At 48.8% G+C, this 14,884-nt stretch overlaps 1 protein-coding gene across 1 annotated transcript in view; it reads left to right on the top strand.

Moving 5' to 3' along the window:
- The window catches only part of ITGA9 (integrin subunit alpha 9), a 337,384-nt gene that overhangs the window by 173,022 nt on the left and 149,478 nt on the right, over positions 1-14,884 (top strand). Inside the window, 1 exon segment of the mRNA XM_027583039.2 lies at positions 10,981-11,057. Within this exon segment, the coding sequence (XP_027438840.2) occupies positions 10,981-11,057 (77 nt within the window).

Raw genomic sequence — 14,884 nt, forward strand, 5'->3', positions numbered from 1 at the left:
ATTGTGGCAGGAATTCAGTGAGATGTCTAAATCTGATTAATCATCAAAAGAAATATATGTAGACAGGGGTAATAGTGGTTGCCCCTGGAGAGAAGGACTGAGTACAAGGAGGAGTGTGGCAGGGGGTCATTATTTTTTTAAACATGTGATTCTTTGAAATTCAAATGAAAGAAAAATATTGTTCTTCGATTGGAAAGATTGTCCAGGAGTCTGGGAAATATTCTGGGAGAGTGATCCTTGCTTTTTCTCCTTTTCCTGATTAGGTGGTGGTGGGGGGGCTAATTTAATGATCATCCACCATGTGTCTAACAGATGTTGATGCAGTTTCAGGGGGAGAAAGGTTCCGAGAGCGAGACCCACTCCAGAAAGCAGAGCTGAATTTCAGCCCATGTGTGTATTTATGACAGTTCCACAAAGAGCATCTAACGTCTTTCCTAGAAGAGAATAACATCTTTGGAGAAATTCAAGTCATGATGCCAGATAACATTAGGATTTAAATACTGTAGTGTCTTCAACTAAAAGGCACTGAGCCCATGTTGGTACAAGGGATTGTGCAGCGGGGTGAACTGCCTCCTAGTGATCCTTTGGAGTCTCGGACTGCCCTCCTGGATGGTGGAGTTCAGGCGGAAAAGCTGCACAGAAAGTGTGTATGCCATGGAGGCAGTGACTAGAGCCTGTGCAGTACAGACTCCCAAGGGATCTGCGGCTTTCTGTCGTGAGTGGACAGGCAGGAGGCCAAGGCTCCCCTCTGCTGGGTAAAGAACAGTGTTCTGTGTCCAAATCCTACTCACACAGGTGCTAACCTGTGTGAGTGAATAATAGTGCAGTTGCCACCAGTGCTGAGAACCTCCTGGAATCCTGGGCACTCTGCAGACCTCTGTAGGACATTTAGCCTGATGAGCATACACTTCACCTTAGAAATTTAAGGCAAACTGGGATGTCTGGGTAGCTCAGTCGGTTAAGTGTCTGCCTCTGGCTAAGTGTCTGCCTCTGGCTCAGGTCATGATCCCGGTGTACTGGGATCAAGCCCGGCATCGGGTTCTCTGCTCAGTGGGGAGCCTGCTTCTCCCTCTGCCCCTGCTCGTGCTTTCTCTCTCTCTCTCTCTCTCTCAAATCAACAAATAAAATCTTTAAAAAAAGGGAAGTAGAGACCTACCTCTCCTCAGGGGATAGTCAATACAAAAACAAGCAACAATAACAACAAAAAAGAAACTCCTTTTATCCCTTAACCAGAAAGAGTATTTAAAAGGAGTGTAATAAATCCAAAAGCAATTCAGTCAGTTGAGTGTCTATTCCATGTAAGACCTTGATAAAAAGAGAAAACATTACTGCCATCAGTGGGCTCACAGTGCAGGAATAACGTGTACAGAGAAGAAAGTGAGAGTCAGATTAGTGTGTGCAAGTGTTTCACTCCAGAGACCACTTCCAGCTGAGGAGAAGGTGTTTTGTGGAGAAAGGGAGAATGGGCTGGAGCCAAGGAAGAAGTAGCATTTGGACACTCAAGGCTGGAGGAGTTTGACAGGCTAAAAGAGCAGGAAGGACTGATGGATACTAATGGTCTTCTGTGCGGCTGAATGTCTAGTGTCAGGGAAGGGAGAGGGGCCGTGAAGACTGGCACTGCAGTCATGCGGTCTGAGGCCCTTGCTCACTGGCCGTGGGGCCAGACTTGATGCTTTTGGGGACGGGAGACCACTACATCTTTTTGAGTGCAGGGAGATCAGAGACGTGCCTCAGGGAGACTGGTCTGCCCGGGCCTGAGAGGCACTTGGGAGCTCGCACAGCGGCCCCAGGAAGGCCTTGCTCATGAGTTCTTGGAGGTTCAGTGTGGAAGACCCAGAGAGTTGACTCATTATTAGTTCCTCGTGGTCTCAGGTGCTGAGACAGTATGGAACAGAATGAAAGAATCCTGCAAGGCCCCACTTGGCCTGTGTGCTGGGAAAGAAGCAAGGCTAGCATTGCACTTATCACCTGAGGGGCCCTTACCTTTCCCCTTCAGGGGAGCATACCGGTGGCTATGACAGAAACCCTGTCTTCAAACCGTCTACACAGAATAGAGCTTTGAGAGCTCCAATTGCTCTCCGGCTTCCTCAGGAGGCCCCCAAAGACCTGACTGGGGCTGGACGTCCAGGTCGCCCACTGTGTAGACAGATGGCCCCCCAGAGATGTCCACACCCTAACTCCTGGCACCTGTGAATACAATAAACTACATGGCAAAGGAGACTTTGCAGGGGTAATTAAGGTTATGGGCTCTAAAATAGCGGGAGTCCTCTGGATTATCCAGGTGGGCCCAATCTTTCTCCAGCTAGAGGCAGAGGAATGAGGTCAGGGAGATGCAAGAGAAGGAGTCAGAGATTTGAAGCATGAGAAGGACTTGATTGGCCTTTGCCAGTTTTAATGATGGAGGTGCAATTTGACAAGGAATGTAGGGAACCTTCAGGGGCCGAGAGAGGCTCCCAGCCAGCATCAGCAAGGAAACCGGGACCTCAGTCCTACAACCACAGGGAACTGAACTCTGCCAACAATCTAAGTAAGTCTAGGAGCAGATTATCCCCCAGAGCCTCCAGAGAAGGGCCCAACCCTTGACACATTGATTTTGGTTTTGTGAAACCCAGAGCAGAGACATCAGCCCAGCCCTAGAGAGCTGTGAGATGATAAATTTGTCTTGTTTTAAGCTGCTGAGTTTGTGCTCCTGCATTACTGCGGCAGTAGAAAATGAACGTGCTCCACGCCCCAGAGAACCCCAGGGCTTCTTTCTTCCCTCGGCTTCTCTGGGGAAGGAGCATAGTCAGGGCCTCCCAGAGTAAGATCAGGGTCCCAGGCCAGGGCAGAATGTACTCACCCAGTGGCATGGGACAAGTCACTTAGCTCCTGAGAGCCCTGCTTATCACCTGTCACTTGGGGTGCCATCATCTGCTCTGCCTACCTGGGCGTGATTGTGGGACTCTGTGAAATAATACATGGGGAGCATTGAAATGGTGAGGCAGCATTAGATTCTGCTCTTCCCTTCCTGGGAAGGACAAGTCACCTAGGCTCCGGAAGCCTCTGTCTCCTCCCCACTGAGTGGAGGGGACAAGGCAGCTTCACAGCATCAGTCGTGAGGAAAGAATGAGGCAAACAATGGGAGCATCTGAGCGGGGCTGGAGGAAACCGTGCTCCACTGAAGCTGATTCCTTTCTGCTGGGGGTGTGTCCAATCTCAGCTGGTCTATGAGTAGGTTCCCTGGATAGGAGGCAGTGACACTATCTAAGGGCTCTGGCTGGTTCTTCATATGGACCTCTTGTGATCTTCAGCACTGGTCCTTGCCTGTCAGGCCCAGAGATGCCCCTGTCCTAGGGGGGATGGTATGGGGATGATCTACACTACCAGAACCTGAGAGCTGGCTCCCCCAGCACAAGCTGGAATGCTGTGTGAATCCCCGCCTCTGCACTTCATCTCTGCTGCTGCCACTGTCGTCCAGGTCACCATTGTTTCTCACCTGGACCAGGTCATTTCTCTTTATAATGCCTGCCACCCCCCTCCCCCCCAGTTTCCCTCTGCCCTTAGAAGAACATCCAGACTCTTGTTAAGGTCCACAGACCCCGCACGGTGGGGCCCTGGCCTCTCCAGCATCATCCAGTGCTAGCTACACGCTGCGCACCAACCACCCTCAAACTCGCCAAACTCTCTCCTGCCTTGGGCCCTTTGCACATGCTGGTACCTCTTGTAGAAAGCTCTTGCTGTGTCTTTCTCACAGCCGGTTCGTCATTCTTCAGGTCCCAGCTGACATATCACCTCCTCAGAGAACCGTACTCCAATTATCTATATTCCCTGACTTAACTATTTGATTCCCTCATGAAACGTGTCACAGGTTATTATTTTGTCTAATTGCTTTTCTGTCTCCCTCACTTGAATGGAGGATCAAGAGGGCAGGGATCTATTTTGTCTCATTTTCTGTTGGTCCCTGGTAGCTAACATAGTGCCTAGCCCTTAGTGGAGGCTCAGGAAATCTATCTCTGTTGACAGCCCTTCTGAAAGAACACAAGGCTAGGGCTTCCTGCAAAGGTTGGACATCATATCAGAATTTCTTTGCTGACAGATTCAGCAAAGCTGTATAATTTTTTAAAATGTGCTTTATGAACTCTCTGGTAATTCCTCCCAGGCAGGAAAGCAAGGTGTGGGATTCAGGGTGATTCACCTAACAACTGTAGTACGTTTGTGCACGCGTGAATGTCCTTTTCAAAAGATAAGATGGAGGAAATATGCTCGGTGATAGAAAAGGCATTGCCTGTGTTGAGAATACTTACTTTGTCCTCTTTCAAGTGAAAAGTGAGCTGTTTTACTCTAATGTGAATTTTGAATTATGTTGAAGCCATACATTTTTGGGCCTCCATTGTGCTGGAAATTGTCACCATCTGTCCCCGCCCGCCCCCCGACCGCTCGGTGCCTGCATGTGTGGAAATATAGCCCAAGCCTACGAGAACTCACTGTTTGTTCAGCCTGGACATGAGGTAATAGTTTCCCAGGTGAGGTGCCCAGCTGCCTTAAAATGCCAGCTCGAAGGTTTATTTTCATTATCATATACAAAGAGTCTATGGAACGGTACAAAGCTGAGGGGTCCGGAGGATGGAAGAGAGAGAGCATGTCACTGCAAACACTGAGACCAGACAGGTTTCAGGGACCATCCATTCTGGGGGGGGGGGGGGCAGATTGGGAGTGGTTTGGCCCAGCAGAGGAGGAGGGGTGGTTAGAGGAAGGAGTTTCCACCCCCACCCTAGTCCAACCAGATCACCACCCCACCCCACCCCCACCTTTCACAAGCATCAGCTGCTTGGCATCAGCTTCTGGGTAATCTTTTCAGAAAGGGCACCTCAGTGAAACACATGTGAAAGCCATCTAGCTTCAACTACGTGTGAGGAAGACATGTAGTTCAGCCTCCTCACTGACCACAGAAGTCTGGTTACATCTCTGTGTCTCTGGCTTACTCCTCCAACGTTAACCCCAAAAGCAAAGGAGAGGGGACTCCCATCTCTCAAAGGCTGGGCTGTACCAGGTACTGACCTGTGCAGCCTGCAAGCTTTCTTCTTTAGTGCTTCATCTCTGCAACTTACGGAAGGTGTGTTCCGATCCTCCACAACTCTTTGTAAGAGAAAATAGAGGTTTTCCCCAAAATCTTAAGGCCTGTTGGGTTTTCTTTCTTTGGTCCTGCCTTACGGAAAACCTTGCCCGCGAGCCCATGCAGTGTGTATATAAACAAACGAGGGCACGTGTCCAGTGGACAGTCTCTGGCTGGGGAAGAAGCATTAGCCCCTCCCCTGTCATCTTCGAAGGTGATTGAGGAAGTCAGAGGCCAGGCGCTTGCTACTTGACGTTGTACCTGGAGCCCCGTCGAGGTGAGGCTCTTGTGGGTGCGTGGAGAGGGGTCTTGCTGGCAGCTTCTCCAGTTTGAGGGTATCTTTCTCCCAATTGCCTGAACCCATCTGGCTCTGAAGCTTTTAGAAATACCGCTAGCATATTCTTCCTTTTCTCTGACGGCACCAGCACCCTTATTGCTGGTTCTGTTTTCTGCCTCTTGTGACCAGTTAGTAGTAGCTGTTTAAAAATAAATAAATTAATTAATTAATTTGAAAAAAAAATAAAAATAAATGAGGCATAGGACACAAAAGATTCCAGGGTGAAAATCAAGGGAGAGCATTTCGGGACCTGGGAGGCAGAAGGTCTCCAGGAGCAAGTTTATGGCTGATATTAAAAGGCAGAGGTTGTAGGGGGACGTGAAGTGTGGCCTATAAAAGGCCAGCCAGGCCCAGGCAGTCCTGGAATCCAGGTGAGCCCAGAGGCCAGGTGCAGCCCCAGGTGGGCCAGCTCAGCTCTCTGCTCAGTTTCTCACGGGGGTTGAGCTGGATCATGGGAAAGAAAGGCTGTCTTTAGGCAGAGGGGACTGTGCTATGAACTGCAGGGCCATGGAGTAAATCGAAGGATACCCCCAAACAGAACTTATCACTTCCAGTTTTTCCATAAAGACATGAGGCAAAATCGGTGCTGTGTCTGGTTTAGAGGAAGACCAGCGGGACTGTTGTTCTTCCCATGATTTCAAAATCTAAAAGGATAATTTGTACAGACCGTGATATAGAAGGAATTCTTCCACCTTAATTTTGAGTATTTGTCTTTCATTTATTCCTTTGGACATGATATTTTTTAGAAAGCAACTCTGTGTGTATGACCTGATTTTAAATCCCAGGCAATGAGATATTTCCTTTCTTCATTTGGGCACAGGGCTGAACCCAGAAATCCTGGGACCACCATGAGCTCACATTAAAGACAGTGTTGGATTCTGAAAAAAGAGCCTGTTGAAACAGAATTGGAAAGAGAAACCTTTTGCACTCGGGTGATGGCATTTACACAAACAATTTTTTAACTCTGTACTAGGTGCTGGGGGTTACAGACATGATTTACATATGGCCAGGGCCTCTGGGAGCTTCTATGGGACTGTGGGAGGAACAGCAGTTCAGAAATGTACCTCCTGTTGTCCAGGCAGAGACCCTCTGCTAAGTCACATTGCCCGTCAGGAAATGCCTCACTCATGTTAGCTTAAAAATAGCCTTCTTGTGGGGCGCCTGGGTGGCTCAGTCATTAAGCGTCTGCCTTCGGCTCGGGTCAGGATCCCAAGATCCTGGGATCGAGCCCCGCGTCGGGCTCCCTGCTCCGCGGGAAGCCTGCCTCTCCCTCTCCCACTCCCTCTGCTTGTGCTCCCTCTTTCGCTGTGTCTCTCTGTGTCAAATAAACAAATAAAATCTTAAAAAATTAAAAAAAAAATAGCCTTCTTGTTTGGTGCCCTTGGGGTGGGATTTGAAAAACATATATTCCCACCCAGTCCAGTTGTCCTGTTTTCTCAGGCCTCAGCATGGATGTGGTTGCCACAGCAACCCTGTAAACAGTATCTAATCTGTGTCAATGATTATATATATATATATATTTTTAAAGCAAATATCACTAAGTCCAAGAAATTGACCCTCCTGTGAACATGACAGCTGGAATAGGTGAAGAATCCTACTTCCTGTTAGATCAGAATGAAGATTCCACTGCAGATTTGAGTAGGAGAAATGGGCACCCCAAGGCTTGAATACCTAGACGACTTACTCTCTGAAGTCAGTCTTGACCAGGACAGCCATTGAGCTGCCAGCCTCAAGCCACACATCCCCAAGGCTGCCTTGGCCTTGGTGGCCACAGCATTGGGAAGAAAGCACAGCCCAGCTCCAGCCTCTGTACTCTGGTTCAGAGAGAACTGTAGCTTGAGCTGGATTCTTTGTATTCTTTTGTTTTGTTTTGTTTTCCTGGCCTGAAGAGAATGAGGAAACCAATAGCCAAATGTTCTAGAACAGGAGTCCACAAACAAAGCCTGCAGGCCAGATCTGGTCTGCTGCTTATTCTTATAAATGAAGTTTACTGAGATGCAGCCATGCATGTTTCTTTACATATTGCATATGGCTGCTTTCACACCACTAGTTGCAACAGAGACCATATGGCCCAAAGCCAAATGTATTTATTAGATGCCCTTTACAGAAATAGTCTGCAGACCCTGTTCTAAAAGAAACAGAGTAAGGATTTGGGGAGAAGGAAAACTATTCTCCATGAAAACCTGGGTGAAGCCCAGGGTGAGGAAGGAGCCAACATGGAAATGTAGTCCATGAGGCTGAGGAGGCCGCTGGGTGTCCCCAAGTCTCTGAAGCCTGAGGCAGGAAACAGTTGTCTCCTGAGAGAAAGGGTTTACCTCTTGTAACCAGAGAGGAATTAAAAGATGGTGGCTTCTCAGATCTGTTTCCATTTTCCAGAAAGCTTCTTCCGGATAAAGAAACCACTTCCAACCAGTAGGTGGAGGCTGGAGGGAGGTGGGAGAGGCCGCTTCCAAGCTGGTGGGGCATTTGTCCGATGCAGACAGCCAAGCTTGCGTTTGCCCAGGACACTAGGGAGATGGGGGGCAAAAGTGGGTGGAGGAATTTCTTAGAGGCCCTGGTTGGCACTCAGCGTTGTTCCTAAGAGGAAAATTGGGAGTCTGGCCCATTGGCTTCATGGGGAACCTGTACTCTGTACTTAGTAAAGGAGAAGTAGTCTTGACTTGCTCCTGGAAACTCTATGTTGTCACCTGGCATTCTGAGGCCTCAGTCTGCCCACCTTCTGCCCCAGAAAGATGCTGTTCAGTTCCTCAGGGAACAATACAGTCATTTGCCCAGAGAGATAAATCCAGGTCCAAAGCACGGGAACTCTGAGTTTCAACCTCAGCTTCCCCGGTGCCTGAGGCAAGTCCCTCAACTCCCTCTGTCCTGCTCTTCCTATAAGACAACTGCTTTCCCAGCCTGGGAGGGTCTTTGCCTGAAGCCTGGGCTTATTTTCATTTTATAACTGTGGAAATTGAGTCCTGGGCTAACTTCTAAGCTGGTGCTTTATCTTCTCGGAATAGGTCGCGCTTAATTTTAGCTGGTGAGTGTATGCACTCACATAACATGTGAGCATACATATGTGTGTGTGTATATATCCCGTGTGTATACCTCAACATACATAAATGGTGGACTCAGTTCTTGTCTTTGTTGGGTGGAAATTTAGCAGCACTGGAAGACCTAAGCCAGTTGCGGGGATAGGTTTAAATAGTAGAGTACAAAGGGAAGGCAGACCAAGGACAATGAGCTTTCACAAAGCCACAGGCTCCTCATCAGGAGGCTCTACACTTGCATGTCGCTGAGGGATGGGTACTACAGCTTTGGCGTTGATGAGCAGTGTATTAGCATTGGCCCAGATTGGGGCATCCACCATGGGGCTCCCCATTTCACTGGTCACCCCATCTCTCAGAGCACCACATGGTCCTCCAGTGTTGACCCGGCAACTTCAACAGGCCAGGCTCTGGCGACAGGCACAAAGGTGAACAGGACCAATACGGTCCCCATCTTCATGGAGCATCATTTTAGCAGGGGAGATAAACAGGAAACATGTCATGATAAAATCAATTAGTTATGACCGAGATGAGCAGTAGCAGGAGAAAGTGCCCGGAACTACAAGAACTTACAACAGAAGCCTGAGCTCGTGGGGGCTCAGAGATGTGGTTCTGATTTGCTCGTGGAAGGATGAGAGGACACATACTGGGTGAACCAGTTGTAGGAACTGGGGACCGGCTTTGGTGGAGGCCCTGCTTTTCCTGTGGGAAAATGGAAGGCTAGTCTGAGGGGTAGCCAGCACAAGAGAGCCAGAGGACAGCGGTGAGGAGGGCAGGGACCAGGTCTTGTCAGACTGTGTGCCACAGGATGATTTAGGTCACGTCCTTTTCATCACTTCTCACCTGCGTCCCACCCCACACCCAACGTGGGGAACTCAACTGTCCCTCTCGCCTGTAGGGGGAGCCTGTCAGCAGGGGCAGGGCTGGGTATTGTGGGGCCTGAAGCTTATATAATTTGGGAAGAAAGTTCCTTTGAAGAAAAATGTGACATTACAAAAGACAAAGTTAGGTGCAAGGCCTCAGTCAGGGCATGATGGGGAGGGACCTTTAGGTTCAATTTCAAAGGTGAAGCCACCTTTGGTGCTTTTCTGCCATTCCTACCCTCAGAGAACCTGCCTCTCTCGCCTGAGATATCTGTGCAGTCCACATCCACTTCCTCCTGTGCTCTCCTTGCTTGAGATGGCAAACAAAGCACCAGTGTCTTTTATGGAAGTCTTCTGGAAATCTGGCTCTCTCCTTCCCCCCAGTAGTATCCAAAGGAACATGGGAATTTCCTTTTTTTGCCCAAGCCTTCTGTGACTTTCTGCTCTGCCACAATCAAGGCAGGGAATGTTGGCTGGGGCACTTTATTCTTTCGGAAATGTGATGCAGGAATATGAATCTCCACAGGCAGAATTATTCTGTCTGGTAGGTCTAGACTGTCCGTGGGCCAGCGAATTCACTGGAGTCCGCATTGGCGCTCCGGGAGCTGCCTGGACATACCCTATGCCACGTGTGGGAACAAATCACTTGGCGCTGTGTTCTGTGGTGGGGAAAAACCCACAAACACGAGCAGTGACAGAGGAGACGTTTAATAGTGAATGACTTACAACTAAAAAATGACAACAGGCTCTTCTCTCCAGAATCCAGAATGATCAAAGCCACTTCACAGTAGTGAGGAGTGTCTGTCAGTCTGGAACGCCGGGAGCCTGCCGTCCGTAGATTAGACACGTCGGAGAGCTCCAGACCAGTATGAGGGAGGGACTGGCCAGCCCGCTGTGGAGCGGAGGGGGAAAACCGTAACTCCTCCCCAAACACCGCTCTCCATTCCCCTGCCAACCTCCACAGAGAGGCCCAGCTCAGCACACTGCACAAGCCCTCTGGACAGAGGGCAGGCTTGGCACACTGATCGTCCGGCCCCAGCACTGGGTGGGGCTTTGGCCATTGAGGTCCAATCTGGGTTAGAGGCTGCCCCCCCACCCTCCACCCCCGAGATGCAGGAAAGTGTCCCCTCAGCCCTGGTGTGATGCCCTCAGCCTAATAGCCGTCTGGCCTTTGACTTTTCTCTTTGGAACTAAACATTATAATATCCCATCGCTCAGGCAGAATCCATATCAAAGAGAGATTTTCTGCCTCCCCAAGACAGCAAACAGAAGAAAACGACCACACTATAATCTAAGAATTCTTTACACAACTGGATTATTATTCATGCACATCTGAGAGCATTTAAAGATCCTCTCCAACATGGAAAGGACGCCTGCCAGGTACCCTTCTTGAGGAACCTACTTGAAGAAGCACTTCAGTAGACTGAGACATGAACCGCATAAGGAATGCACTCTGTAGCCAGGCCCCCACTGATGCGGGTTCCCCCCACCCCCGGGCCTGAGGAGGAGCCCTCACTGTGGTGGGGGCTGGCTTTGTGGGAGGGGAGGGCGTGAAGCTTTCACAGAAAGAGTTCCCCCACTGATTTGGGAGCAAGTAGTTGGCTGGTATTTACTCCTTTGCCATTAAATCCTATCCTTCCTCCTGTCTCTCGCCCACAGACCGTCTTTGAAAGGAATTGCCGTTCAGAGGACTGTGCCGCCAACCTGCAGCTCCAGGGTCGGCTGTTGCTCTCCAGGTAACTCAGTGCTCCTTCGGCGACCTCGTTCTGGGAGGCATGTTGGTCGTGACCCCAGCCCTGAAGCCTGAATGTGCAGGTTTCCCCCTGCCCCACAAAGAGGATAACTAGAGTTGGTGGGGTACAACAGTATACAATGGTATTTCATAACCTAAGTATGTATATTATACAATTTTTTAAAGGTTTTATTTATTTGAGGGAGATCAAGCTAGAGAAAGCATGCACACTGTGCAAGAGCTGAGAGGGAGAACTTCAAGCAGACTCCCCCCTGAGCCGAGCAGGGAGCCGGATGTGGGGCTCGATCCCAGGACCCTGGGATCAGGACCTGAGCCGAAGGCAGATGCTTAACAACTGAGCCACCCAGGCGCCCCTACAATAATTTTAACAACAGCTGTCATCTGGTGGGGATAATTTGTCTTTTATTTCATTTACAGTTCCACATATCTCACAGTTTAGCCTGTATTTCTGATCCCTGTGAGTATTTGTGTGATGGAGTATTTTATACTCATTATATTAGGTTGAACCATAAGAAATTGCCAGTATTTAACTGGGACAGTTCATATGATTCGACTTACTATTATATAAAGATTCTTTTAATTCCCCCCCCCCCCACACTTAACAACGGCATCTGCTTTCACAACAGGTGAAGGTTCTATGGCAGTGGGAGGGGGCGCAGGAGAGGGGCAGGCAGTGCTGATCCAAGGGCACAAGTCTATTGAACAAGTCTATTGTTTCAGGCTTCCCTCCCACAGTACAGGAGGCCCCCAGGCAAAGGTAAACCACACAGAGGCCTTCTGTTTCCTCTCTGCCAGCCTTTTATTCTAGATGTTTTGTAGGATGAAGGTGCTGGTCCTGAATCATTTGGCCACATTTCAGAGAACGGTTTCCTTTCAAGACAGTTCCTTCTGCAAGATTGTTTTAGCTTGAGGGCCAGAAAGCCTCCCCTTACGTTTATTACCATTTCTCAAAAACCGTCCTCACTTTTGATATTCTCCAAACGCCATACTATGTTCCTTATTTGTAACCATGAGAGTTAAGTTTGGGTGGATGGAAGAAATATCCCATCATGAACCAGTGACTGCACTAAAACACTTAACTTATGTTGATAAATAATCTATTACTCATCAAAGGAAAGTAATACTAAGATTCTTTTTCTTTTGTTTTCATTTATTGGGCAAAAGGTGATAAAATACCTCCCCCTACACACACACACGCGCGCGCACACACACACACACACACACACACACACACACACACACTCCTCCAAGCCACTTAAATGTTAATTAGCATTGGGCACCTGGGTGGCTCAGTTGGTTAAGCGACTGCCTTCGGCTCAGGTCATGATCCTGGAGTCCCGGGATCGAGTCCGGCATTGGGCTCCCTGCTCAGCAGGGAGTCTGACTCTCCCCCCTCTCATGTGCTCTCTCTCTCAAATAAATAAATAAAGTCTTTTAAAAAAATGTGAATTAGCATTACTTCAACTTAGGACAAAAGTGGTAGATTAAAGTGGCACATGTTTTGCCAAGCTTAGAAGATGACTTCAAACAAATGAAGTGGATATTGGAATTTTAACATTAAGAAGTTCCTGGGCTTTTTAGAGAAACCAGTTCTAAAGAAAGTTCATAAATTATCAGGTCATTCCTTTTAGTTTTAAATAGGTCTTCCTAAAATGTGTCTTAGGGACAAAGTAACATAAAACAAAAATACATGAATTTGTTTTGTCTTGAGTCAGATGGTTAATGTTGGGAGTTTGTGTTGGATCAGAAAACTTTGTGTGGTGGGAAAAATGTTCACTCACTCCAAGGTTAAATATTAGGTAGGGAAGTTCTTACTGCCCATTGATGGACATAGTCAAGTTTATCTCTGTTCAGTTGTGCTTTTCGTGTATTAAGATAAAAGACCCAAGGCTCGTGGTCAGTAAAGCACCTTGTGGTTAAAACTGCTCCTGCTGCCCCTCAGGAGTGTTGATCAGAACCAGTTCTACTCTGTGGGCCCCATAACTGATAATTTGAGAATGGGTATGGTGGCCGGGACCCAGACCTCCATATGTATCAGCGAGCTGTAGCCACAGAAAAATGCTGCATAACAAAGCACCTCAAAACTCAGTGGCTTAAAACAGCAGTCATCTAGTCTCACGGCTCTGCAGGTTGACTGAGGGTTGGCTGGTCCAGGCTGGGTTCAGCTGGATCTTGGCTGACTTGCCCATGCATCTGGAGTTCAGCAGAGGGTAGGTTGGTCTCGGCTAGGGTTCGGGTGACCCAGTGTAGCTCCGCTTCATGTGTCTTTCATTGTCCTGCTGGAACCACTCAGTCAGCATGGGCATATTCTTCTCATGGCTTGGCGACAGTGCAAAGAGCAAGCAGAAACATGCAGTAACCCTTAAAGTCTCAGCTCAGACCTGGTGCACCCTTACTTGAGCCTTGTTCTGTTGGTCACAGCAAGTCATATGACCAACCCCAAAGTCAGGGGATGGGAAAATATTCTGTGCCCCCTTAATGAGAGGAACTGCAGAGTCACACAGCAGAGGGCAAAAGTCCAGGGAGAGGTGAATTGGGACCTATAAGTCAGTCTGCTCTCCCATGTGAAGAAGAGGGCTGCTCTCTTTCCTGATACCTATAGTTTTCAGGGCTTTTCCAGCCTTTCTGGTCATTCCATCATCCTTGATTCAGACATGAGACCTAGAGACTGGGTAAGGAGGTTTTCTGAATCTCAGAAGCGGTGTCTTTGGACGAAAGCTCTGATCCTTCCCTTAAGATGAGTTATTTCCCAGCAGGCCCCTCCCCCCAGTCTCTCAAAATAGCCTTTTGTCTGGACCCCCCATTAAACCTTCGTTGTATCTTGGGCCCGTAGCTGTCCCCAAAGGAGTCATCAAAGAAACATTAATTGGTAACTGGATGGGGAGAGATACAAAGTCAAATGGTGGTTTTGGGTACATTGGATTTCCCCAGACCTTCATGTAGAGCCAGACACAAAGTGAGAGAAGGCACAGTCAGTAAACTGCTGGTGGAAACCAGGGTCTGAATTTGGTTGACAAAGGCTTAGTTACTGGAACCAGAACTGAGCTGCTCTGGTTTATCACTGAACTCTATTGAGCCATGATTTCTCCGGGTGGGATGCACATCCCGTGATTGCTCAAATCAGGGAAACACTGGGCACCAGGCTGCAGAAATGAACGGTGTGTGTGCCCTGCTCTCCCGGCATGTGGGAGAGGGCAGCTGGGTGGCGGTGGCACCACCCGGTCAGTGCTAGAAAAGAGGTAGATGGGTCATTATAGGGCCAGGGAGCAGCTTCCAAGAGGAGGAATAAAGGGGCATGAGGAGGAGAATGCAGGTATTCTGGGCAGAGGGAAAATGTGAGCAGAGGCATGGAGGTGTGGAGGGCTGATGCCCATGAAGATCTGCAGGTGTCTGGAATGAAGAGGAAGGGGTCAGGAGGACATGGTGAGGGATGAGGCAAGACTGAGAAAGAGTGACACGGTGTGGGTCATCTGGTCCTCTCTTCCACTCAGCGACAGCCTGAGTTTTGAGTCAGCTGTTCTCCATCCATCTCATTTCCTAGTCCCTGTCACAGGTCCATGGAGTCCCTTTGTCCTGGCACAGGCGCACCCTTGGCCGTGTTGGACTTACGAGACATGTTGTGCGGATCGCCACCATGGTGCCTCCCAAAGGACTTCAAAGGGGCAATTTGGACAGACTTCTGCCTTTCATAGTGTCTCTACATCCTAGCTCTCATGTTAGTTGTGACCCACTATACTGAAAAGTTGAAGCCAAGTGGTAACAGAGAAAGATCCCTCCAATGACTGGGCGGACAGTGCAGGACAAGGTGTT

The sequence above is a fragment of the Zalophus californianus genome, chromosome 1 (genome assembly GCF_009762305.2).
Source record: "Zalophus californianus isolate mZalCal1 chromosome 1, mZalCal1.pri.v2, whole genome shotgun sequence".
Taxonomy (NCBI): Eukaryota; Metazoa; Chordata; class Mammalia; order Carnivora; family Otariidae; genus Zalophus; species Zalophus californianus.